Source organism: Camelus dromedarius, chromosome 30 (genome assembly GCF_036321535.1).
Source record: "Camelus dromedarius isolate mCamDro1 chromosome 30, mCamDro1.pat, whole genome shotgun sequence".
NCBI lineage: Eukaryota > Metazoa > Chordata > Mammalia > Artiodactyla > Camelidae > Camelus > Camelus dromedarius.
In genome coordinates this window covers 17,479,369-17,506,830 of record NC_087465.1, presented here as the reverse complement: position 1 = coordinate 17,506,830, position 27,462 = coordinate 17,479,369, and the positions used below count along the sequence as shown (strand labels likewise).

At 33.7% G+C, this 27,462-nt stretch overlaps 2 protein-coding genes across 4 annotated transcripts in view; one reads left to right on the top strand and one right to left on the bottom strand.

The window, feature by feature from the left end:
• The window catches only part of IL7 (interleukin 7), a 41,461-nt gene extending 36,717 nt beyond the window's left edge, over positions 1 to 4,744 (top strand). For both annotated transcript variants that reach the window (XM_010979403.3, XM_010979404.3), the window contains 2 exons: positions 717 to 770; positions 2,775 to 4,744. In XM_010979403.3, coding sequence (XP_010977705.1) covers positions 717 to 770; positions 2,775 to 2,894 — 174 coding nt within the window. In that variant the 3' untranslated portion in view covers positions 2,895 to 4,744. The remainder of the gene's footprint in view (positions 1 to 716; positions 771 to 2,774) is intronic.
• Positions 4,745 to 16,485: 11,741 nt separating this feature from the next.
• The window catches only part of ZC2HC1A (zinc finger C2HC-type containing 1A), a 43,164-nt gene continuing 32,187 nt past the window's right edge, over positions 16,486 to 27,462 (bottom strand). For both annotated transcript variants that reach the window (XM_031441435.2, XM_031441436.2), the window contains 2 exons: positions 25,465 to 25,572; positions 16,486 to 19,049 (listed from right to left, as the gene is read on the bottom strand). In XM_031441435.2, coding sequence (XP_031297295.1) covers positions 18,884 to 19,049; positions 25,465 to 25,572 — 274 coding nt within the window. In that variant the 3' untranslated portion in view covers positions 16,486 to 18,883. The remainder of the gene's footprint in view (positions 19,050 to 25,464; positions 25,573 to 27,462) is intronic.

Sequence of the window (27,462 nt, the reverse complement as noted above, 5' to 3'; positions counted from 1 at the left end):
AGAAGATGGCAGAGCAAACTAGCAATATCACCTTTTGGCCTAGGAAGGGTTAACAGTTATAAATATGCTGTATATTTGCAATTCTTTCTCTCATGTTTTGAGGTTTGCATGGACCACCATATTCCAAAATCAACTAATTATAGATAAAGAAAATACACAAATAATTTAAATCTTGAGATTAAACAAAATTCTGTTACAAAATTAACCTGATACAATCCACCTTTTTCTTGAAATGATAAGGCAAGATGTTAAAGACATTCAGCTACACTGAGTTTTCTTCATGAGCTAGGCATGCTATAAGCTTTTTACTGTGTTTATTTCATTTTGCTTCTGATGGGTAAAGCTTAATACAATTTATGGTCAGGATTTAACAACTTAATGTTATTTTCATGTTGATTAAAACTCTAGTTTTGTCTCTGTTAGTATACCCTTCTATATTAATTTTTCATACCTCACAGCAATTGAACACAGTGCTGGGCATCCCTGCAAAATTACAGATCCAGGTTATTCAGAAGACCAGCCTCTCTTGTTTCTTCCTTTTCCCTGATAGTCTGTGTCTAAATGAAATTAGTATTCTGCCATACTAATAATAAATAATTTAAAGTAGATTCTCAGATTAGGTGAGCTGAGAATAATATGAAAATTAGCAATTACACTAATGGGAGGAGCAAAAAAGGATTAATAATCAATACTGTACATGTGACTTTTTTCTTAAGGTTAAAGGAAGAAAACCGCCTTCCCTGGGTGAAGCCCAACCCACTAAGAATTTGGTGAGAGTGACTGTACTTTTCTTTTTTTATCAGATTTTTACTCAAATTAATTCCTTATGTTTCTCTTTGTATTGTTTCCTTTTATACGGTTGGTTTGGAAAATATTCATTATAATGTTGGTAAAAGGAGAAGGGGGATACCCCTAAGAATTGGATCCCTTTAAACTGCATTTTTAGAAAACACTATTTTAAAATTAAAGAAGCTAGGGAAAATGTCAGAGCATCAATTTTTTTTAAAGAAACAAAATTAAAACACTAATAGGTAATAGGCAAAGGACATGAACAAAGTAGGAGAAAATAAACCAGAAGACAAGTATATGAAGAAAAAAGCCACTCTAATAAAGAAACACAAATTAAAAATGAGAACCCATTTTACACCTACTTTACTAGTATTCACAGAATGTACTATACATGCTGTATAACAGGATATGAACATTTTATATTTATATGTATTTATATATACTATTGGGTATTACACTAAATTATATAGCAATATAGAAAATATTTAAGAATGAAAGTCAGAATATTTAATTAAATCTGATTGAACATTAAAATGATGTATTAACTAGAATGAGACTTGGAAAAATGAACATACCTGGTTCATGAGAATGATAGATTCTCCATTCACATTCCCATTAGCATTGTTACTTGATCTATATATATGGGAGCATGGAAATTCCTTATTTGTCTTAGAGAAGTGGGGTGAGTTTGCACACCCTGGGACTCAGGAAACTAGGAATTCCACCTGAAGTGGAAGAGTTGAAATGAATACATGAGCAATATAATATTACATTGAGGACCTCTGACTGAGGGAATTCGGGAAGAAAGTTTAGAAAAAGGAGATAACATCTTTGTTCCCAGGGTTACAGAGGCAAAATCATGGTTCTTTGTCTTTTTAATGAATGTTCATTCTTGGTCTTTGAGAAGTCATGACATTTTCACATCTATGTATTTCAAACTTGTTAGTCACATAAACTTCAATTTGTATTTTTAAAAGATGTCCTGGGACCCTCATTAAAAAGAATATGAGAAACTCTCCTCCTTCGTATATATCTTTGCAATCTTTAATCTTTGAAATACATCATTTAAAGGGTATGTGTTAGTGTTACTAAATATATAAGTAAGAGATCTGAATTTGTGACTAAACTAAAAATAGGACAAACAAGCCCAAGACCCAGTCATTATATTTACTTGACATGTGACTGTGGCAGCTGATTTATCCTCTTTGAAGCATCAGCTTCCTCAAATGGGAAAGATGAGATCATCAATTTCATAGTTATTAAGGAGATAAAATGAAATAGTGTATATAAAGCACTGAACACAGTAGCTGACCTGGAAAACACCCAATAATTGGTTGTTATCTAAATGAAGTAATTACTCTATCCAGTACTCACCCCCTTCCCAGGGACTCAGAGGAATATAACAGTTTCGGCACAGCTGCTCTTATAAGTCTATTCCATGCGAGGTGTCTGTTTCTCCACTTTTTGTAAATATGGTACAGGTAACCCTTTTTAAAATTTTCATCAGGGGCTGAAAACTAGCTTATGAAGCAGGCTTCTATAATACTCTAGTGAAGACGAGTGCACAAGCTCAATCAGGCAGATTCTTATTAATCTTTGCCAAAAGAAACCAAATATTTTCAGAATTATTTCTTCCACAAAAATACATTTTTTTCCATTTAAAAAATCTCAGTTGAGTAATAAACAAACCTTCCTCACAAATGTTTAAACAGCATTCTTATGTCCACTGCTGCAGTGGTGAAAATGGCAGCCACCTGACAGCTCTTTAACCCTAGATCTTACACCACAACAACCTTGAATTTCCTACACATCAGTGATCACAATTATAGTTAGAAATAATAGTTGAAAAAAATATCATGGAGGCTTCTCCTTTTTAATTAAACCAAAATTTTGATATAACCTAGCATGATAGAAAGATTGAATATTTTAAAATGTGTATTTTTATAAAAATGTGAACTTAAAAACTTTTTTATGTATTTCTTTAGGAAGAAAATAAATCTGTAAAGGAACAGAAAAAACTGAATGACCTGTGTTTCCTAAAGATACTACTACAAAAGATAAAAACTTGTTGGAATAAAATTTTGAGGGGTGCTAAAGAACACTGAAAAATATGGAGTGGCAATATAAAAACTTAAGAGCTTAAGTTGTATACTCCAAGGATCTCTCTGCTCATGCAATTTTCCAGGGTAGAATGCCTCGTGGAAGTTACTGAATGCATCCTGGTAAAAATGGATTACAGCAATTGAGAAATCCTTACTGTAGTACTAGAAGATGGACATAAACAAAGGAACCTGAATGTTGCAATCAACAAACTATTTCACATATATGCAGACATCGGTATTAATCAATCGGTATTGATTCTGAGCTGGCTTAGGTAAGGCAATCCATGTAAGATATTAGTTGCGTTAATACTTTTTAAACCTGTTTAAAATTTCCAGAAGACATATAAATTCTGTGAAGTATATAAAGGTTACAAGAATTAAAAAATAACATTGCATTATGACCAAAATAATTTTATGGCCCACTATGCATCAGTATATTGCAACGAGAGTGGAAATTGTTGTCTTCTGTGCTGGAAACGTTTCACTAACAGTGAGATATGGATAAGCCCATGAGAACAAGACTCATATACCTTAAAGAAGCAATAAGCATAAAGGGCCCAAGATACTCCTTTATCAAGAAGATATCAGGAGATGTAATTAAGTATGAATGTGTAACAGAGTGCCTTTAATAAATGATTCAGCAAATGTTTTTAAATGAAAATAAAGAATAATTTCACAAAATAGTCATCTGTTCTAAGGATGCTAGACCATAGTACTGAGTCACTCTTGTCATTTATATGTAATAAAATTTGTCTAAATGAGTTAGCAATTTGGGAAGTATATTTTTAAGAGAATAATATATGTTAGCCTTTTAATTAATGGACTGTGTATTTAATTTTGACAGTATATCTGTATATAAAATATTTTCATACAGTATTACAAATTGCTTACTTTGGATAACATTTCTCCTTTGATAATAAATGGCCTATGTATTAACACTGTCAGATTCACTTAATGAATCCCAACAGGAAATTTTAAGACAAGATTTTTAGTGCTGTACAATTATTAGATTTCTCACTTTCATTGAAATATGACCTTTAATATCTTATTACCAAGAATGTACGTGAGACCAGGACCTCCAAACTATATAAGAACAGGACGGTGCTTTACTTTCTATGCTGAATTTTAGTCTTTGAAAAGAAACTTTTTGTTCCTTTTAAACAGACCCAGAAAGATTTGCCAATAGTCTTCACTTACTTATAAAGGGAACTGAAAACACTATTCTAGGTAGGCCAGAGTTCTTAAACAGCCACCACAGCCTCATAGCCACCTGGTTAAGTGCTGACTGGCTTTATTTGATCTACAGACAGTGCCATCCTCAAAGTGTGGACGTAGGACCTTCCTCTCAGTTCATGTGTCATCCTGCATCTCTTTCTCACTCTCCCCAACCCACGTGGAATTTCCTCCTCACGGGTACAGACAGCTGGATGGAGTTGTACAGACAGTTGTGTAGAATTCACTTTGATGAGGCATTGAACCAAATGTTTTCTGTTTGGTTTCCATTATTAACTCCAGAAAAGGGAGTTGACTGACACTTTTTTAGGAGCAAATGACTTCACCAAGACTTTTCTTCAGGTGGACTTTTCTCAGTGGGCTATGCTTCTTTCTACCACCAGACATGGTCAGCTATGTGGTACATCCCCACCCTGATGAACTGGTGCTGTTGGTAAGCCATCAGCTATAGAAATGGGGACATACTAAGTTTCTAAAGGGATCTTTTAAAACTGTCCTTGAAAGTATTTCCTTGAAGGCCATCTATAACATTCTTAACATTCTGAGATTGTGGCAAAAGAAGGAATAATATTTTAAAATGCTTTGTTGAAAGTTAATAAAATTTTCTTCCTTGATTTTTATTTTAATCTTTTGGCCTTGACTTTTATCATGTGTTTATGATAGAATTGAGCTTTGGAGAAAATTCACACTCAAAAAAGTTTATTTAGCATACAGTGTGTCAAATGCTTGGGAAAAAAATTACGGTTGGCTGCATTTCCCCTTTTCTTTGTTTCCTAGCCACTAACAAGGCAAGGAAAGACAAGGCAGCCTGGTTAATAATGGTCTTGGACTTGACATTTTTATTATTTCTACTCCTCAGCTAGACTTTTTAAGTCTCAATTAACATTTTCTTTCAAATGTGTATGTGGATGCTTTACATCGGCATTTTCTAAAGTTTATCCCAAGAAACCCCAATCTTTTTTGGTTCTAAAAAATAAAAAACAGAAAACAAACAAAAACCTCAGGATTCTCAGCTCTAAGGTCAGATAAATTTACTTCTGGAGATTCACAATTTTAATAGAAGTATATTAATTTAAGTATATTATGTAGTATGTATACTACATAATATATGTTTATTAAAGGCTCTGTAAACTCATAGCTTAAAAAAAAAGTTTAACACTAATAGAATTTCCAAATTTTGAGTAGAGAACACCACTTGTATGTAAAAACCACTAACCTAGCACACTTTGAGGAATATTACCTTACCTTATACAAAGGGATTGAGTTAAAAGTCTTTTAAAACAAGCTTTCATGGAATTTGCTGAAGAATGTACTCCTTTCAGGATTAAGATAGTTCTACTGAAACTAGAAGTGTTTCTTTTAAGCCATACTTTCAGTGACAACCAGTTTAAGGACATTTCATCAAACCTATTGTAAATGTTTCTCCAGAAACACACATCTTCTACTTTAAGTCTGACAACCCTTATGGTACTCTGTCCATGCAATCTTCATGTTTTTAGTCATGTTCTTGCTGAGAAAGTTCTTCCAGATTCTATCCACATCCTGTTCAAATGTCAAGAGGCACCTTGATTCCTTTCTCCTCAGTTGCTGTGGAGTCCATGATAATTCTAGGTAAGACAGACCATGTTTTACTGTGCTTCACTTTATTGGGCTTCACAGATACTGGGTTTGTTGCAAACTGAAAATTTGTACCAACCCTGTGTCAAGCAAGTCTATCTGCACCATTTTTCCAACAGCATTTGCTCCTTCATGTTTCTGGTTACATTTTGATAATTTTTACAATTTTTCCAACTTTATTATTATTATATTTCTTATAGTGATCTGTGATCTTTGATGTTACTATTGCAAAAAGATTATGACTCACTGAAAGCTCAGATGATGGTTAGCAATTTTTAGCAATAAAGTATTTTTGTTTGTTTTTTGTTTTTTTGGTAGGGGGAGGTAATTAGGTTTACTTATTTTTGGAGGAAGTACTGAGGATTGAACCTAGGACCTTGTGCATGCTAGGCATGCGCTCTACCACTTGAGCTATACCCTCCCCCCATAAAGTATTTTTTAATTAAGGTATGTACATTGTTTTTTAGACATTATGCTATTGCACACAATAGACTATGGAATAATGCAAACATAGCTTTTATATGCACTGATAAACCAAAATATTCATGCAACTCACTTTATTGCGGTGGTCTAGATCCAAACCTGCAATATCGCCAAGGTTTGCCTGTAATGTTAATATTTCTTCCTTTGGTTGTTCATAACACTTTATTGCCTGTATCATGTATTATTTGATCTGATTCATCTTATCACTTTATTTTAAATACAATTATTATTAAATATTTTTTCTCTTCACTTTTAAAATGTTTTCTCTCTCCTGAAAGAATGTATGATCTTTTGTGTTCCTTTCATCACCTAATGGAAAAAGCCACACATATGGTAGTTAATAAAGATGAATTCCATTAATTTAGAAATTCATTAATAAAGCCTATTTAAATAATCCAGAAAATATATTTCTACAATATAATTTACTATAGATACGACAAGGGCCGTAAAATATAGCTAATTTAAAAGGATATGACAGCATTCTTTTAAATTACAATTCTTATAAATTATTACAAAAAACAACCTCACAATCTCAATGAAACTTTGATTTCTAAACATTATTATCTTTCACTTGTGATTCTGATCAAACGGAATCTGTGGAAATATTATAGGATAAGAAAAACAAAATAGGTAGACACATTGATAATTGCCAATTCCAACAATTTTTAATGTCTAAATATCAAAATACATGTATTCACTTAGATCCACAAAATTAGCTTTTGAGAAAAATGCAAAGACGGTTATTCTGGTTTGGGAATAACCTGGTGCTCGTTTTGCAACCCCTCCATACAAAATGGTAAGAAAGAAGTACATTCTCTGTATAAGAAATTTTCTATGTGGGAGAGATCTTAGGGTTCTTTAAGATATTATCCTAAAAGTGAGTTAATTTTCTATGACAGTCGAAGTAAAGAAAGTTCAGATCAGTGATAACATTCACATCCAGGGCTTGCCACTCTTGCTTGCTGATTATTCCTTTTCTTTCAAGACCCATTCTAAGGGTCCCAGCCTTTCTGAAGCCTTGCCACACCTTCCTGAGGAGGGGGGGCAGGGGGGCGGGGCGGTGGTTAACAATGCCTTAATTTGTGCCTCCACTGCTCAGCTCAGCAAACAACTCAATAACCTACCAAGGACTGCCATGTGGAAAATGGACATGTGTTTCCCAGTTTCCACCTTTAACGCTTATAACAAGTTTTCTTATGTCTGAAATGATCTGATTCCAACAGGAACATTTTACTTTAAATTTTAATTGGATAAAAGAAAATCTTAAAAATTGCTCTGAAAAGGGTCCCAAAACTATCACAAATAAAAAGAGCTTGGTTTGCAGAGCATCTGATAAGGTGAAGTAAAAGTTTTCTAGTAGAACCGGAAAGATCTGCCAGGAAAGTACAAAACAATGATTATTTACTCTCATCTCCTTCGTTGGCATTTCCTTGCTGTGAGAAATCTTAAATGTGTAGACCAGTACAACTTTCTGCTTAAGAAAGAGTTATTAATTTCACTCATGGGAAGTTAGATAACCAGGGTTGGGACTAATATACTCACAGCCAAGTGGATTTAAAGAAGAAGCTCCAACTTCTGGATATAAACCACTTAACAGGAAGATGCAACACAAATACAGATAATTCATTCACTCAACAAATACTTACTAAGCATCCATCTCTAATGTGATGACCCTGATCCCATGGGTACAATAAAAATCTGTGCCTTCATGGAACATATACTCCAGAAGAGCAAACAGTAAACAGTAAGTAAACAAAATTTTTATAGAAAACAAGTTATAAGGAAAAAAAAAAAAACAGACTGGTAGAGAAAGGTAGTATTTTAGGTGATCAAGGAAGACTTCCTCTTTGAAGAGAAGACATCTGAAGATACTCTTATTAGTCTCAAACGATTTAACATGTAATACATGACTGGCAATATTTATATGTTTAATAAATTTCATTGAAGGAGTCAAGTGATTTTACAACACAGATCGAAACAGAATACTTCAACTACAGTGTGTGATGCTGTCATAGAGATAAATTATGAAATTATCAAAGGTTTGACTTTGAAGTTGTCTGTTGTCCTAAAGCAGTGGTACACAAGCTTTACTTTTTAGTTGAAATAATTTCAGAGAGTTGAAATAATTTCAGCATAGAGATAGTACAGCATGTTCCCATATACCCTTTACCATAATTCCTCTAATGCTGCTACCTTACAAAATCATAGTACATTTATCCAAACTAAAAAAATTAGCATTCTTTGTTGTGGGTGTGGCTGTGCTATGCATTGTAGGATGTTTAGAAGCATCCCTGGTCTTTACCCACTAGATACCAATAGTATCCTCCTCTAAGGAGTGACAGTAAAAAAAAAAAAAAGTCTCCAGCCATTGCTAACATGTCCCAGGGAGATGTCTGAAACCACTGTCCTGGAAGTTTTTAGGGTCATATGTTTTACAATTAGGTCCTTGACTCATTTAAGTTATCTTTTAATATTAGGTGTGTATTAAGGTTCAGTTTTTTGCATATGGACATCCAATTGTTTGCCATTTGTTGGAAAGACTATACTTTATCAACTGAATTGCTTTTGTGCTTTTGTAAAATTCAGTTAAGTGTATTTGTGTGGATCGATTAATGGATGGTCTGTTCTATTCCAATGATCTGTATCTTTTCTCCAACACCACACTGACTTGATTACTATGGGTTTAAAATATCTAGAGATTGGGTTGAATGAGTCCTCCAATTTTTCCTTTTTCAGAATTGTTTTGGCTATTCTAGCTCTTTTGCCTTTCCACATACATTTTAGAATCAGCCTGTCAAACCACAAAAACAAACAAATAAAAAGAAAACAAAAATAATTGCTGGAAGTTTCATTGAGATTGCATTGAATCCATAGATTCATTTGGGGGAGAACTGACATCTTTACTGTATGTATTCTTTGAATTAATAAACACAATATATTTCTCTAGTTAGATTTTTGAGTTCTATCATCAGTGTTTTATGGTTTTAGCATACACGTATTTTGTTAGATTTATGCATAACTATTCATTTGTGTGTGTGTGTGTGTGTGTGTGCGCGTGCATGCCTGAACACTACTGGAGTTTAAAATTCAAATTCCTACTGTTTATTTCTGGTATACAGAATTGACTGACTTTTTTTTTTTTTTTTCATTGTTCTTGTAGCCTATGACCTTGTTAGAACTAAACTTGTAAGTTCTAGCTTTTGTGGTGGATTCCTTGAGATTTCCTACAAAGACAAACATGTTATCTGCAAATAGAGGTCATGTCTTCCATGAATGTAGAAACTTCTAAAATCTAATTTTTAAATTCTTAATTTACCTCCAGAGCAGCTGCACCAGCCAAGATTGTCAAGCTTTACTTACGAGGTTTCGATTATGAAGATAGTAGGTATAATGAATTTGCTTTTTTAAATTATTCATTACCCTGCACCCCCAGCATCAGAAAACCTGGATGCATATTTCCCAGGAGTTTGTCTCTTGACTGCCACTGAGAATCTTTGAGCTAGACTAATACTAATAGAGAGTTGTTGACACAATCCTACATAAAACATTTCCCCTCAACCAGTTTTCAAATTTACTAGTTTGAAGACTATTACAAATATAAACAAATAACTTGTTTTCTGAACATGTCAATCATTCCCTGACATGACCACACCTCCTGTCAGGAATTCTGCACCTTTCTGCTAAGTGATGCTGTTCTAAACCATGTGAAATCACGCCTTTAATCTAACTAATAGGGGGACCGTATAGGGCATCTGCCCAAAGTACAACTAACTGGTAAGACTGGCTAATGATCTGTGATGTATGTTACGTAGCTTGAAAAGATGAACTAGTTCAGGTGCTCTGTTCCAGAAATTTGAGCCACAATCCTAAATAAATTTGCCCCAAATAAATCTGAAATAGAGAGGAAGTTTTAAGGTTTTATTAAGCTGGGCACTGGCAAGCTGAAGGAATGGGAGAACAGAAAATGTACACAGCAGAGAGAGAAGACAGGCAACAGGGAACGGACAGATGAACTTAGAGGAGCAACAGGCTGGCAGATGGACCAACCCTTAGAGCTTCCTCAGGACCTAATGACCTTCCAGTTTTAATTCACATGCATCTTTCATTATTTAATCCTCCCTCCCCCTTTTCAAGGTATCTTAGGATTTCTGTCCCTTACATTTGAAGGTTATGTTGAGAATATCATATGTTGATGAATGAGGAAATGAGAATGAAATGTTAAGTTTATGAATTATGAATATTAGGTACTATAATAAGAAGGTAAAATTAATGACTAAACTTTGCCTCCCTAAGTAAGATAAAGTAGCTGAGTCAATCACAAATAGGGCTGTATTTCTAACGTGTGGGAGATTAGGGGATGGGACGGTAGTGTTGTGAAATGAGGAAAACAGCTTCTTTTTGTGTTATACTCAGGTGGGGTTGGAAAGGTTCAGTTTGTTTTAACTTTAAATTGTACAGTATAACTCTTTTGTGAAAGCTGAGTGTTAAGAGAACTTAATTTGATCAATACATATGGACCCTTCAGGGTAGAATGGGTGACAACTATTTTCTCTAGCCTTTTATTTCTCATAAATTTAGGGGCCAAAGAACACAAATTCAAATTATATATTTAAGCTAGATCACACTCCCCAATCCTGTCATACTCTGAGTAAGCCAGAATCATTTTAGTGGCCTCTGGAGCACGCACAATCTGGCTACCTCAACATTCTAATCTATTCCTTGCTCCACCATTCCACAGGTACTGGGCTCCCACCTCAGAGCCTTTATTCTTTTTTACCTTCTGCATAAAATACTCTTTTCTTTCTTTTCCACCTGCATGCTTCAACATATTAAATACTCTTTAACAGGAAGCACTAAAAGTTCAGGGAAACAATCCAGTAAAAAATTCAACACAGTACACAAAAAGGATAAACAGGAGGGGCTCAGCCCTCTTTCAGGTGTGTGCTCCAACATCACTTTTGCAATCCCTGAACATCCTATTTAAAATTGTGACCTGCTTGCACCCTCCTTCCCATTTCATTCTGACCACCTCTTGCCCACTTTCCATAGCACTCATCACATTCTAATGTAAAATACATCTATTGATTTATCTTTTTTTTTTAAATCTTCTTCCACTAGAATATGAACTTCAAAAGGGCATGGATATTTGACTGTTTTGTTCACTGCTCCTAAAACAATGCCTAGGTCATAAAAGGAATTAAATATTTGAGGAGTACATAATATGCACATGATATAGTAAATAACTGATGTCATTTATTGACAGCCTGTTAAGTATCAGACATTGTGGCAAAGACTTTATACACATTGCCTATAATCCTCAGATTAGCCCTGCCAGATAGGTATAATTATACTCAAAGCATGTTTCTTAAAATATTTGTGATTCAGTTTGTGATTCTCTAACACCATGACTGAGATGAGGAAAGGTGTCTTAACTCAGGATGTCAAAGAGTCCCTCCTGTAGGATATGGGTTTAAGCCCTTCTCCTGTTACCACAGCCACTGTTAAAGGGACGCCCAGGTCATATCAAATGTTACCACTGAAGAGTTTTTAAGTGCAAATAACAGATCCCAGTTGAGTTAGTTTAAGCAAGAAGGAATTTATTAAGAGCTATGAGATAATTTACAGAATCTCTGGGAGAGTCAGCTAATCAAGTTTGGCAGTTATTTGGCCAGAAATGGGGAAATGTGGCTTTAAATTTTAAAGTTAAAACTAAAACAACTTCATATTGCATGAATCAACTAATTCATGAATGGGTTGATGAGTAAATATGAGACAGCATTCCTCTTGGCTTTTATCTATTCTAATGAAAGTTCCTAAGAAGTACCCTCTCGTGATAAGTGCTGGTTTGCACAGACTATGACAAAATTAATGTGACAGTAGAATACAGTAGGCCCAATTAGCTGAAGTGCCAGTACGTGCATCACTGAACTGCAGAAAGTTGAAGCTGAAAAGAACTTGACCATCAGACAGTTTGGTGTCCTCATTTGATGAGCACGTATCCCTGAGACGAGTGGAGACTGGGAGGTGGCACATCAGCTCTGGAGAGCTGGATCTGCTGACAGTTTTGGTTAATTTAACCCTCTTGCAATAAATCTGAAGTCCTGTGTTTCCCCCGAATTAATGACTACTTATTGCAGTATATGCTACAGTTTTCTCAAAATAAGATGTTGGGGAAAGTGTTAACATAGTCTCAATTTAAAGAAAAAAAGTAAAGCAACTTTAAATCATTTAGCTTCTGGACTTACATCTGAAGCTCCGGGCTCACATTCTAGGGCTGCTGTCACAGCTACCATGTATACAGAATAACAAGTAAGATTCCCAATTACCTTTGAAAAAGCATCATTCAACACTGGTATTTTAATAACCTATTACCTTTAATCCATTTGGTGTCATGTGACTTCTTCAGATGAATCAGATGCTCTTCCTGCTTTTCCCCTTGGCACAGTCACTGGTTCAGAGTTAAAGAGTGACAAGTCACATCGTGTAATAAGGGTGTCACTTCTCGACTCTGCCACAGCTGCCTTTGAAGCTAGATGTCTCTCCACCATCCTCAACAGAAAACCAGTGTCTGCTTCACATTACTTGCTTCAAAATCCAAGTCCGTTGGGTAGTTCCAAGGTCACATGACTACTCCCTAGCTGAAAGAAAGGATGGAAAACTAAACTCTGGCAACGATTTTAAGGCAGTAAGATTCAAAACAGAAAATTCACCAAACATGGGATTTTTAAAAGATGCTAGCCACAAACAGGACAAATGTCCGGTTTAGGTTTAAAATAGAGTAAGATAATTTTTCACTACTAGGCACGTTTTGGGCAGTGTTTAATTTCTAGAATTGTTCACTGTTTTCTACTTAAATTATACTAAAGTATCTAAGGCAATTAATGATAAGTCCCCCTTCTCCTCATATAACAGCTTCCTGGTAATGGCATCAGTGACAAACAATCTTTCTAGTGATACCAGAGGGAGAACCACAAAACTGTTGATCAAAAGCAAAGACCATGAGAATATAGTGCCTCTCCAGGGATGCAGAGCTCGTCTAGCACCTATGTTGCTCATTCAAATGGTGTTTTGATTGTCTACAGTAAGACATATGTTGAAAAACAAACCTATTGTTTTACAATTTCAAATTAATAGTTAAGCGCATGTGTCCAAAGAGAATCACCCTTGAAGAATTAAGTGTTCAAAATAAAATAACGAATTCCTGATGTTTCTTATGTGGTGCATATGAATTTCCCTATAAGAACGCTTAAGTTTGAGAAGATGAGTAAAAATAAAAATGTACTTTTAAAACTTTCTGGTTCTTAAAGTATTCTTTTTGACTAAAATAACAAGTAGAAGAAAATAACTTTAAAAAATCTTTAAAGTTTTAAAATATAATAGGTAAATATGTGAAAATAGATCTAAATGTTCTAAATATATTTTGCTCTCACAGCTCAACAACAGAATGGCAAAAAAAAAATCTCTAAAATACCTATACCAGGTTTAATTTTTATTTTATGCTCTATGAATTAAAAACTCATGTATTCCTTGGACTCTTCAAATCACAGCTGATAAAGTTAAGGGAGGGAGAGGTATATTAAAATGTAATATAATTTGAGAAAAATTAGGAAAAATAATCTTATTAAAATTATACACAGATTTGACAGACACCACTTTCAGCAACAAAAGTATTACAGAAACAAACTAGTTTAACTATAAAGGGTATCACCTACATTTGTGAATGTCAGAAAATAATGGAAGATGTGGTAGTGATTTAAATAAACTATTACCACATGCAAGTGATTCTGAAAAACATAACCCTATTTTTTAAAGACTACGGAAGTATTATATATATTTAAAAACTAATACCAAAAATATAAAGAGTATATAACATCATAAATCCTTTCAGTCGAAACAAGCACAATATTGAGGGATATACTTCAAACCTTTTTAGCTGTGCAATCCTTTACATAATTGGAATCATATTTTATACACATTCACTACTTTAGGCTAGTTTTCTGTCCTAATAATAAAATATAATCTTGTTATACCATTAAAAATTATTTTAAAGTGATTTATTAACTTACTAATTTTTATCACTACAAATAATAGCACTATTAAATGTGTTCTGCATAAATATTTTTCTACACTTCAGATTACTCCTTCAAGAATAAATACATCTTAGAAAATAAAATTTCTGAGTTATGAGGCGTGTGTATTTTAAAAGCTTTTACAGCAAATTTAGTCAACTTCTTCCAAAAGCATCATCAATTTGTATCTCCACTGTCAGCAGATGAGGGCATTCACCTTAATGCCCCAGGCAGTATTCAGTTTTATTATAATTTAAGATCCCTGATTCGATGAACGAAAGTCAGCATTTCATTGTTGAGTATACTCACCACTGCTGGCAGCCTCTTATCCCCAGCCTTATTGCTGCAAATTCAAAACAGACATAGAAACTGAAACATTTGAGAAGAGAGAGAGAAAAAAAAAAAAGGAGAATGAAAGTGAAAGTGAAGAGTTATGTGAAGTAAGACTGAACAGCTGGAATTTTCGGTAAGTTTTACTCAGTATTGATTTTCCTCAGTCCTCAGGACAGCCCAAGTCGTTCATGTCTTGCAGCTCTGCGGGACCTCACCTCACACATCCTCTTCACTGCCAGTCACCTTTTCCCCACTAAAAGGTACTGCAGCTCTTGCTCATATTCTACCGGCGTTCCTCCTAAGCCCTGGGACAGGGAAGGGAAAAAAAAAATAGGAAATGGTCAACTGTATAACTTGTGATAAGGAAGAAGCTTCAACATTTGTAAAGCACTTTGTTGGTAACTTTATAATAAAGAAATTTTCCATTAAAATGAGTCCTTCTTTTTTCCTAAGTTGTAATTGTCTGTTTTTATTATCAGCTTCTCCAAATAAATTATCGTTGACTTCCAGGGACTTAATCACATCTTACTTCTCTTGATTCCTAACATTTCATAGAATGAAGAACATATAAAACATTTTTAAAAATGTTTATAAGTATAAAGCTTTAGCTTTCTGCATTTTACATTAGTTGGTCTAACCACTCATTTTGCTATTTAAATAGATGTCACTTGTATATGTTAGATGTTAAGTTAGGTTAGCTAACTGAAGGAAAAAAAACTTGAGAGATTTTAACTGTTGTGTAAGTACGATGAAATGTAATAGTAATAGTATAAGAATTATTTGGCAATGTGCGTAAGCAGTAGTCTGAGATGCATAATTTTGCCAACAAAATTATGTGAGGTGTAAATATTAAGTATTTCTATCAAAAACTACCAGGATGATGCCCAAAATCAAAATATGGGTTATTAAAGTCACAACAAAATAAACAACAAAAAGTACTCCATAAATCTCTGTCATTTCATGTTATCAAAAAGAAAAAAAAATCACATCTAGATTGCTGACATGTCTTTAAAATAATTGGAGGCTGTCAATATTAAATTACTCAAAAGCACCCTCTAGTGGCAAAAAAGCAATTCACATATAAGCCAAGCAAGCAAAGTTGTATAGAAATGAGTATTGTGACAATAATATTTAACTGAAAATGTTCTAAATGAAAATAAAAATGTGTGGCTAGCATCAATTTTGTTTTAATGATTCTCAACTGCTCTGTTCAATAATACTGTCAATCGGAAAAATCAACCTTAGTACTAAAAATATACTTACCATATAAAACTAAAAATATACTTACCATATAAAATGCATATACCTGCATTGCAAATAAAGACACAAGAGTTCTGCTGGTGCTTTGTAGCTATGTATCTATTCCACTGAGCTTCTACTCATGGTAGAAGTTTTCACCTCTAGCCTAAGGAAAACTGAGTTCAAATTAAATATGTCTCATCTGATCATATTTCTACTAGACACAACATCTGTTTAAAATGTTAAATATGATGGTCGAATCACAAAGCATTCATCACAAATATTTTTTGCCTTTGAATTGTATATTATGTAATTACAAATATCCAAGTTTCCTATCAACCTTGACTTCTCTGTTTTCAACTGCTAAATTTTATTGGCTCTAATGTTTCTATGCTTTAAAAATCTTGTGAAGAAACATATCTGTAATACTTTGAAATCATAAAACACTTCAATTCAATAAAATAGTAATAACTTTCTTGAAAAGCTGATGGGACCAAAAAAACTGCCAATGAAAACTGTTTTCTCTTTGAAAAGCCTGTGTTTCAACTTTGAATATTTTCTTTATATTTCAGTACATTTCCATCTTTTTACCTGTGTCTAGATAAAAGAAAAGACATCAATGATAATCAACTAGCATTTTTTGCTTCATGTCTTTATTGAATAGGTTCAAACGTGAAGACATTATTTGTAATAAAAAACAGAGTGAACAAGACACAACAGCAGCCATAATAATCTTACTTTTTCAAGCTAGTAACTTCCAGAATAACATAAAAGCAATTTTTACAATTTTAATTTAGGCTTACAGTCATTTTTTTTTTTAATTCTACCACACTGGCAAATACTTAGGAAAATAAATAAAAATAAAATAAATGATGCATAGATCTAGGAAAATTTCTTAAAATCTGAACTATTGCACAATAAATCAATGTGAGAATAATATATGCAAGTAATATAAAAATGCATTTAAATACATTGCATCAACATGTTTTATAATTCATAAATGTATTTCACCTACTTACTGTTTATAATAATCTCTGGATTCTAGAATTGGATGATTTCTTAACAACTCATTCCTATGTAGTACATTATAACATTTACTTGCTACTTAAACATGTGCCACTTTGTTTAAGCTCATTTACCTACCCCTTTTCTTGAGCAGACAAAAATTACGTGGTCTTTGAAAATCTACTTGAAGGAAAATAGTGCTCAATCCTCAGCAAAACAAAAGTTTAAAGTTCTTCTTCATATGATTTATAACAATTAGAACAGAAGAACATAAACTATTGAAATGCAATCCTAATATGTACATTATTCTCCCAAATTTATTACAGCTTATTCTAGTTGATGCACCCTTTCTTTTGACCAATATGACTGAATAAAGACAACCAAGAAAAAAATTAGTAGAAAGTCAGGAAAGAAATTATAAGGTAAACAATTCCACTAACTCTGAGTTATCCCCCGCCCAAATGAAAAACAAAATTAAAAAACTAATGAGTAAAATTATAAAGTATAAACACATTGCAGAGAAAGTTATAAGCCACAAATTTCTACACTGATCCTTACAGTTGATCAGAATCATAAATAAGAGGCTAGAAATTGCCTGTTAAAGATTTACTTGTACCTTTGTAAGATCAAGGCTCTTTTAGGTTTGACACAACAGAAATGACTACTGAATTACTGAATATGGCTGTACAAGCAATCAAGGACATCTACTACTAAATACTATGTTACACCGAAAGTGACAATGATTAAAAGCCCTATTTTAGTCAAAGTTAAAGAGAATGTATAATTAATTTTTTGTGAATGTTTAATTACATAACAAAACAGCCATTCATTAAAGCAATACATTTTCAGTGGCTTTTTATTGTGATGTAAATGGTGTTTCAGCATTAAACACTAAAAAGAAAATGTGAGTAGGAAAAATTAGATATTCCCTTAACTTACTCATAACTACATCTAACTATACTTCAAGTGACTAAAATTCAAATACTTTTTATCTGCATGCCCTGCACTATTATTGAAACTACTATTTATTAGGTAAGATGGTTTGTTTTAAAACCCACTGTGATAATTTCTTCTGAATTCAAATACATAGAAATAAACACAGGATTCTGCAAGGAATTTTGTGCATCTTATATTAAATAATTACATTTACAAAGTTTGCAAAAATGAAGCTGAAGTTGTCAATTAAAATTACTCTTCAGACATGAGATTGTGGAAAAGAAAGAAAAAAAGTTAAATTTGAAGACAAAAGTAGAAAGGATATATGCTCAACTAATACACACTGAGCACACTGATTTAAAAAAAAATCATTAAGCTCTAACTAGAATAAGATACATTTGTATTTTCAGCCTTGTGTCTCTGAAAAGAAAATTGCATAATTACATTTTAAAGAATGAGTAAAGATCTCTAAATTATATAATCAATAATATTCCGAATAAAGGACAACATAGACCTGTAGGGGTTTTTTCCTTTTTAAAGTATTTATAAATTTGTTAAAGAGCTCTACAGAAAAATGACCTACATAACTAACTGAAACTAAAAATATTCTCTTCGGTTCCAAAATTCCAAGCATCCCATCCTGCAATGATACTATCTGAAAATAGGCACCAATAATAAAAATGTTTATTCTGATTTTTCTCTCAAGCAATGACCATCCTAAAGCTTGACGGGCTAACAAGCACTAGTGTTCGAGAGCCCGGGGAGGTATGCTTCATGTGCTCTAACAACAGCAAAAAACAACACCAAACGTAATGATTCCACTTGAAGTTACTTTCTGACCTATGATACGTGATTATTTCCTTGAATGGCACGGTCTGGGTTATCAGGTATTTATTATGTACAGTATATACACACACCTACACACATACATTAAACAGCCAAAGGATTATGCTCCAAAAATTGTTGAAAAAAGTATTTTGAATAATTTTAGCACAAAGTCACTTAGAGGAAGTGCTCTAGATGTCCCAGCAGTGAGTCGTAAATCTGGACTTAGCTCTTTTTCTTTGTGGATTCTGTTCACAGAACCATTCTTCGAACGCCACATTCACAGCAGAACTTTGCCCATTCTACTGGGTATTTAGTCCCACACTCGTGGCAGAATTTTGGTAAGTGTCCTGTTGAATTTCCTTCAATGCCTTTAATGTTTCCGCCATTAAGTGAAGATACATAGTCTCCATCTGGCCTGGAGAGGGACCGAAAAAAAGCAGAAACACAAAGTTCATGTCAGTAGTTTTTAACCCATAACCCTTGGGAAAGAGAACATAATAGTAAATATAACTAAAGCTTGCTTAATCTCATAGTTAATACTCTTCTAGTTCAGATTAAAAAAGAATCACAAATGAACTCGTTTACAAAACAGAAACAGACTCACACACATAGAAAACAAACTTATGTTTACAGGGGAGGGGGAGGGAGGGATAAACTGGGAGTTTGGGATTGGCAGATACAAACTATGTACAGAATAGACAAACAGCAAGGTCCTACTGTAGAGCACAGGGAACTGTATTCAATGGCTGGTAGTAACCTATAATGGAAAATAATATGAAAAGAAATGTATGTGTGTCATTGTAAACTATACTTCAATTAAAACAAACAAAAAAAAAGAATTCATGGGGTCTTTTTCTAATCACTCCATCATGATCCACTATTCTATTTAGTTACTCTTGAATCAGTATCACACTTTCTTAATTACTATAGCTTCATAAATCATCCATGCATTCTTCTTTAACTTGCCCTAGCTAAGTTCATATGAAAAGAACTTCTCAGGATTCATATTATTTTGCTTGAAAGTTGCACTGAATTTATGCACTGATTTAAGGGATAATAGATAGCTTTACAAAAAGTTTCATAATATTGAATTTTCTATTTTATAAAGAAGGTACATTTTTACTTAGGTTTCACCATCTTTGAAGTTGTGTCATTCTCTCTATCAAAATTAAAGTTCTTGCTTGGTTTTCAATTTTATTCCTGTGCACCCTGAATCTGTGTGTATCTGTGCATGGGTATTTCTAAAAACTGCATTTTCTGTTTGTTGCTGATAGACTGCAATAACTTTCAATATACTAATAACAAAACCAGTGAATTTACTAAAAGACAATTATATTTATTCATTCATTTTTTTGGATATTCTAAATATGATCATATTATATATAAGTTTTGTGTCCTTTCCATGTCTTGTAATTCTAATGTTTTTTTCTTACTAGTTAGGTTAAAATAGAAATGATTATAGCTGACATTCTTGTGCTATTTCTGTTTTGACAGAAAACGCTTCTTTTATTCACCACCAAATATGAAGACTGATGTAGGGTTCTAGTAAATCTAGTGTTCTTGGCAATTTCTTCTATTCCTAATTTTCTAAGCTCGTCTTTTAAATTAAAAATAGGTGGTAAATCATGTGTGTGTATACATATATAAAAACTGACCAATTTTTTTAATCCTTTAATCTGTTGATGTGATTAAGTTATATTAACACTTTCTGAAATTAAATCAATTTTATTTTCTGTGATAAATCTAGAGAGTCATGAATTTCATGTTTGTGGATTGGGTCTGCTAAAATTCTTAGAGATTTTATGCATTTTTTCAAGTTTATAAGTAGGACTGATCATAATTTTAAATTCTCTTATTAGTCTGGGTATCAAAGTTTCCTAACCTTTGAAAAGAAGTTGAAGAATGTTGTTTTTCACTTCCTTCCCCCCGGAAAAGTTTAATTACTGAATCAATTTCTTCAATGATCATAATTTCAAGTTTGTTTGAAATCAGGTTTTGTAAGTTATCTTTTTCTAGGAAATCATGCGTTTCATCTAAGTTTCAAATTACTGGCATGATGTTCTTGTAATTTTAAATCTCTGCTGTGTCTGCAGTTACATTTCTCTTTTCATTCTGCATATTATTTGCATCTTCTCCCGAACCAAATTTTTTGCTTTATTAGTCCTCCTCATGTATTATTCATTCACTTATTTAAAAAAATATTTACTGAGAGCCTAGTTTCTGTCAAGTACTCCTCCTGATCCTAGAGTTAGAGCCGTACAAAACAGATTAAACTCCTTGTGCTTAGGGAGCTTACTGTTTTATGGAGAAGACAAAACACAGCATAAATAACATATACAGCATGTCAGCTAGCAAACAATAAAGCAAAGGGGACACAGTACAGGGTGGCAGTGAGATTGTTCAGAGCCCTGAGGACTGCAACACAGGGGACGAAGGATGAAAGAAGAGTCTGCAGCATGTAGTGACGACTAAGTAAATTAGAACAAAGGGCCTGGCAAAATTCAACTTGATGACAGTAGTGATGAGCAGGGAAGTTAAAGGTGAAGTATCACAAAGAACTCTGAAGTTCCCTCTCTACTCCTGCCAACAACGATGCAGAGGCCAAGATTCAGAGTGCTCTAATCAGGATCTCTAGCAGCTGCTGGGCACCATATTGGAGGAAGCTCCCATTGACCACCAGGTTTTTCCTTAATGCTGTTATAATCTTTTTATTTCATTAATTTCTGTTTTATCTTTACTATTTCATGTACTCAGTACTAATTTAGATTTACTTATTTGTCAACTTCTTTGCTCACCAGTCCTTCTTGCAAAATTCCACCTCTTTTGGACACTTTCCTCTTTTCTAAGGTACACTCTTTGAATGGTCTTTTAGTCATGGTCTACAGATGATAAATTTTCTCAATATTTTTTTGTCTGAAAATGGCTTTATTTCATTCTCATTCTTTGATAGTTTAGGTCACTGGTTCACAAGTGATGTCCTCAATCTGGCAGCATCAGCATTATCCGAAACTTACTATCAATGCAAAACCTTGTGCCCCATTCGAGACTCACTGAGTGAGAAATCCTTGAGTGAGGCCAACAAGCTGTGTTAAAATTAGTGCTCTGGGTGATTCTGATGCACAGTAAAGTTGGAGAACCACTGGTTCAGTTGGTATACAATCAAAGGTCAGCAGTTAACTTCCCTCAACACCCTGAATGTGCTGATTCCACTGTCTTTGGCTCCACAAGTGAGCTGTGTACTAGCCGGGGGATCCTCACATTGTCTAAGTAATATTCTTTCCCTGTGGCTGCTTTTAAGATCTTCTCACAGTCTGTCTTCCCAAGTTTCATTACAGTTCCATCTATATGTTGTTTTCATTTTATTCATCCTGCTTGGGATTGTTCTTTGATTTTGAGAACTTGTGTTTTTCATTAATCCTGGATTATTTTCAGGTATAAATTATTCAAAAATGCTGTCTCTCACTCGATTTTCTTCTTTTGACCCCTGATTCAACAATCTTAGACCTTAAAAATTAAAAATCTCCCTCACATCTCCCTTCTCTCTTGGGACTCCACGCTAGATAATGCCTTTAAATCTATCCTTTAGCTTATTTCTCTCTTCTTCAGCTGTGTCTAATCTACAATTTAAACACTATATTTTGAGTTTTTTCCTTATATTGAGTTCTGTTTGGTTCTTTTGTAAAGATGCTCTAATCTTTTTGTGATGGTATATTGTCACAGAGACTTCAATTCCCTCTCTTTTTTCTTTATATACTTTAAACTGACTTACTTTATAAGATTTATCTGATGATTTCAATATCTAAAGTCATGGGTACTTGTGGTTTTTTTTGCTAACTCTCACTTATGACTGCTTATTTCTTCAAATAGTTTGAAGTTTCCATGTGTGATTTATAATTTAGAATTGTGAGCTCACATTTGCTCACTGTGAGAATCAGGAAGTCTAGGTTAAGGGTATTTCACACCAAAGATGATTTGCTTTGGTTTTGCTTTTACAGGCTCCAAGGGAACACCTAATCAAAAGTATCTTTTTTTTTTTTTCAGTTAAGAATTTCTTAGAATATGCAGATACTGTACTTTTAAACCTTACACTTCCATGCAGGTGAGCCTATAGTTAATCAATTATCAGCGGGAATTCTCGCATCCCTCTGAGCCATGCTAAGATAGACAAGTCTTCTTGGGTCTCTTTTCCTGGTTAGTAGATTTTTTTTTTCTAATCCACCCTTTCACTGAGAGATGACCCTCTGAATACTATGACAGAAGGATTAACACAACCTTTTCCACTTTTCTGTGGACCTATTTGACCTTGGGAAAACTCCCTAGCTCTGTTTAATGAAAATCCAACACAGGTGAAATGTCAGTTTCTAGGCAACAGCACTTATAAGCGGTCCACTGAAACTAGACATGGCCCTCAGGACAACCGGGAAGCTATGCCTATGGAACTGTTATAAGAGATACTGCTTCCCTTTGGGGACAAAGGATTGCTAATTAAACTGTCCCTACACCCACCTATGAGATCTTGCTCTCTCATACCTAAGCTGTCAGCTGGACAGCTAAGGAAGATGAGCTCCAGGACTGCTGCAAGGGCTCCCATGAAAGAGAAACACCTGATGCTGCCCTGCTATCATCCCACATTTCCTGTAAATATTTCCAATGACAAAAGTAATGTACCATCATATGAGTATCTCTGGCCAAGCTTAAGACCCCTTGCTGAGCACTGCAACAGCCCTGGCTTAGAGCAAGAGGCAAGGTGAGGAAGGGAAGGGAAAGTTGAGTTTTTGACACTGCATTTCTGTACCAGAAATTAATTCTTCTCTTCCACAATGACATTAAAACCCAAGCCTCTGCACAGTGAAAATTACTGAAAACCTCAAAAGCAACTGCAGTGTCACAGTTAAAATACCAATTTGATCTCTACCTTCCTTTATATTTTTATTCTGTGGCAGTTACCCTTACTTTCCTGAGAGCTAAGCTATACATTAAAAAAGATACTTGTTCTTTTCAATACAACATTTCTAGGTGTTTTAGGTGGAAGGGTTATCCAGGAAATGCAATCTACCATACCTTCAGAAAAATAAATCTCTTGAGATTTCTCCATGTTATGATTATAATTATTTCTGTCTGGAATGAGGGTAGAGTATAAGTCAAGTGAATAAGGCTCAGGGCTTCCCATCACATATAAACCATTGAAAAACAAAAACAAAAACAAAAACAAAAGAATAACCCAAACTTATTTTTTTTAATGTGATGTTTTGCTCCAGCCTGTTGACACTTCTTTTGTCTACTTCTTTGGAAAGATAAAATAATCCTTTTATTTAAGCATATGTATTTATTAAGTTTTCCATTTTATAATAGAATGCTAACCCTATACTCAGCATTGATTCAAATCACATGGCTCCATACATATTCAGTAACATAGTAGAGCCACACTCCAGGACTCCAAGAAACCTAAGTTCACTTCTTTGATATTCAATGTATCAAAATCTCAGGTGAAACAAACAGCATTTATTAAAAACACCTAGCTGAAAAAACAGCAATTCACCAGTTCCTCTATAGTTCTCATTTTATGCATAAGCAACACCCTTAAAACTTTTTAAATGGCAGATGCCCAGATCCCACTCTCCAAGCCAAAGAAATCAAAATTTCTGGGAGGAACCTCAACATATTCATTTTTAGAAAGCTCCACAGATGCTTCTTTCTAATGAGCAACGAAGCTTGAGATCTACCATCTTAGATACTTGAAAAATCTGTCCCTGGATGAAATCTGAATAATGGATAGCTGTATATGTTATATACTTATAACAAAAGCAGACAATATACATATAGTTATACATAACACACCCACATTACAACTGTTTTTAGTGAATCATAGGATATCATGTTGTAGGCCTGCATTGAAGGCATCCTAAAAAAAAAAATTAACTAGGAAATCTATTGCCATATTTAGCATGGATTCAGTAGGGATGCTAATTAAGAAATTATCCATTAAATTATCCAGTGCTTCCTTATGAGAAATCACAGGAGAAATTTTGGGGCCTCAAGACTAGTTGTACTTTTAGAAAGAAAGAGATTTATTTTTTTGTTTCAGACATCATGAATCATGTAACTAAGTACTTCTATCTTCTCTTGTAAATTGGCTGCCAATTTTTGGCCCAGGGCTCATCTATCCACAGGGCTCATGACAGATATTTTTGTGGACTGATCAAACTCCTTTTTTCACTGTTTCTTTTAATTCTTGTCTTTCCTTTTCCTATTCTTCTTTCATTAAAAAAAAATTATCTCACTATACATCATGGCCTTCTGTATCTTTCCTTAAAACTTTTTCAAATAAGATGGGATACATATAAAAAAATAAATAACTGGAACGATTTCATTATATGCTTAAAAATAGAGTGAATGTTGAAGTTGTGCAAATATTGTCACAGAATAGAAACAGAAGTACATGGATAATCACAATTTCAGCAGGGGAGTTTAAATGTATTAAAATGAGGCTGAAAATTATAATAGCAGTGGTATAAAGGGTCTATTATTCAATTTGTAAAGGTAAAAATAATCATGTTGTAGTTAAAATTAAGACATAAAAAACACCAAATGCATCTAGTGGAACTGAACAAATTGTCCCTGAGCATTTACCATAAAACTTACAAGTACAAGAAAACATTATTTATGTCCAAACTATTTCTTTAATGTATAATGTAAAAGCCAAATTAAATAATATAGCAAAGGAAATATTTGATTTTCTATGAATGGCCTGATAGAAATTTTTGTATATGTCCCTTGGAAAACTGCATAACACTAATTTTTATTTATTATAATATCAGAGCTAAATATACCTGGTCATGTAGTTCTCCGTATATGTTTTCCTTTTGCTTGTAAGCACACCTGAGGCAGGATTTCGAGCCAAACTAGGTGGTGTGGAATTTCGAGGTTTGATGTTAGCTCTAGAAGAGAGAAAGAGAGGCCATAATGAAAAAACTATTGAATAGTAAGCATTTATTTCTCAAATTGCTTATTTGCGTGACTAGAAAAATAATTAGAAGCTGTAGAGAAGTAAGTTCAAAAGATTAAAATCCAAATAATTATTTCAAATCTGAAATCCTTAATACCAAGGATAAACCAAAGCATTTTGCATTTAGTAATGGTGCCTGGGGCAAAAAATCACTGAAACATGTATATGTTCTTTACACGAAATTTATAAGTTAATCATTCTAAAAGCCTTCAAATTTAAGTTTAAATATATAGTTTTCTCAAAATAGAAATGTGTTTGTTCAGTGCCTATGAATAACTGTTAAATAATAATGTGAAGCATACGAAATGTGGTTAAAAAATTAGCTAACCATTTTAAGAGGATAATATTCTATTTATGAAAGTCTGTTCTTGGAAACAGCAACTAAAATAAGTGGGTTAATATAATTTTGCCTTTAAAGATTTCATTTCACCAACTATACAGCCTGGGCTATTTGTTATCAGTAAAGAGTTTTGGTTGGATCATCACTGAATTCCCTTTCTGAAACTTCAGGAATCAAAGAAAGCTTAGATGGCTGTATGATGGTCTAATGGTAAAAGTAAAGGCTTTGGAATTCAGATGAATCTGGGTTCAAATCCCAATTGCTCTCTGAGACCAATTTCCCTCATTTATAAAATGTGACCATCATCATTATCTTATAGGAAGTCAGATATATAAACTGTAATTTATATAAACATTTAGCATAGTTGATTATGATGATGGTAATACTATTATTACTACTATGGCTATTGCTACTACAAGTTAACATTTATATAAAAGTGCTTACTACATGTGGTAGAGCTACATTTCTCTTTCATGTAAAATTTATTTAATCCTCATAATAATCCTATGAAGTAGGAAGGATTACTAATTCCATTTACAAATGTGCCAACTGAGGAAGAGTAGTTAAGTAACTTACTCAAGGGGACACAGCTAGTATGTTGCAGAACCAGGGGTCAGATGTTCAATAAAATGTTAGTTCCCTTCCCCTCTTTAGAAATTTCGTCAACTCTTCATTTCAGAGATAATCAATGTTGTGTTATATGAACAATCAGAATACTTTAAAAAATTCCTTTAGATTGGAAGTTCTCAAACTTTTGCTGAAAATCTTCCTTCTCTACTTACATAGCAAAGTTAAAGAGCTACCTCCCACATACAGGCAGGTAATAACATCTACTATTTTTCGAGCTGCAGTTACATGCCAAATACGATGCTAAGTACTATACCTATTTTGCTTTGTTTAATCTTCACAAAAATCTCAGAAGATAACACTCCCATTTTAAAGTTGAAGAGACTCATATTCAGACAGACTAAGTAAACTGCAAAACTATTACATGGCTAGAGTATTTGAACTTGAATTTAGGTGGGTCTTTTTACAAATCTTATTTTCAATACTCAATACTGTCACTCAAAGGGAGGCTCCCTTGAATAGTTACTTTAAATTATTTCTAAACTTGGACAGGAATCATCCTGATGCATGGATGAGTTACCCTGGACCGCTTCAAGAAATGGCCTTCAAATGATCACTACAAGTCCATCCATGAGGTATTCCTACTCTACTTTTACACAGCCCTGCTAGGGATGTTTCAGAACTGCCATGTGCCTTTTTAGGAATTCAATCTCTAAAAATTCATTGGAAGAACGGCAGTTCTTCCCGTAAGAGTCATAAGAGGAATGGGAAGCACTTTTTTTTTTTTTGGCTATAGAACAGTCTTATTAGAAATCCTATCACCTTCACATAATGTGTACATGAGATATATAGAAAATACACTGGGATTTCAAAATTATAGAATAGATAAGCAAGATGATACTGTATAGCACAGGG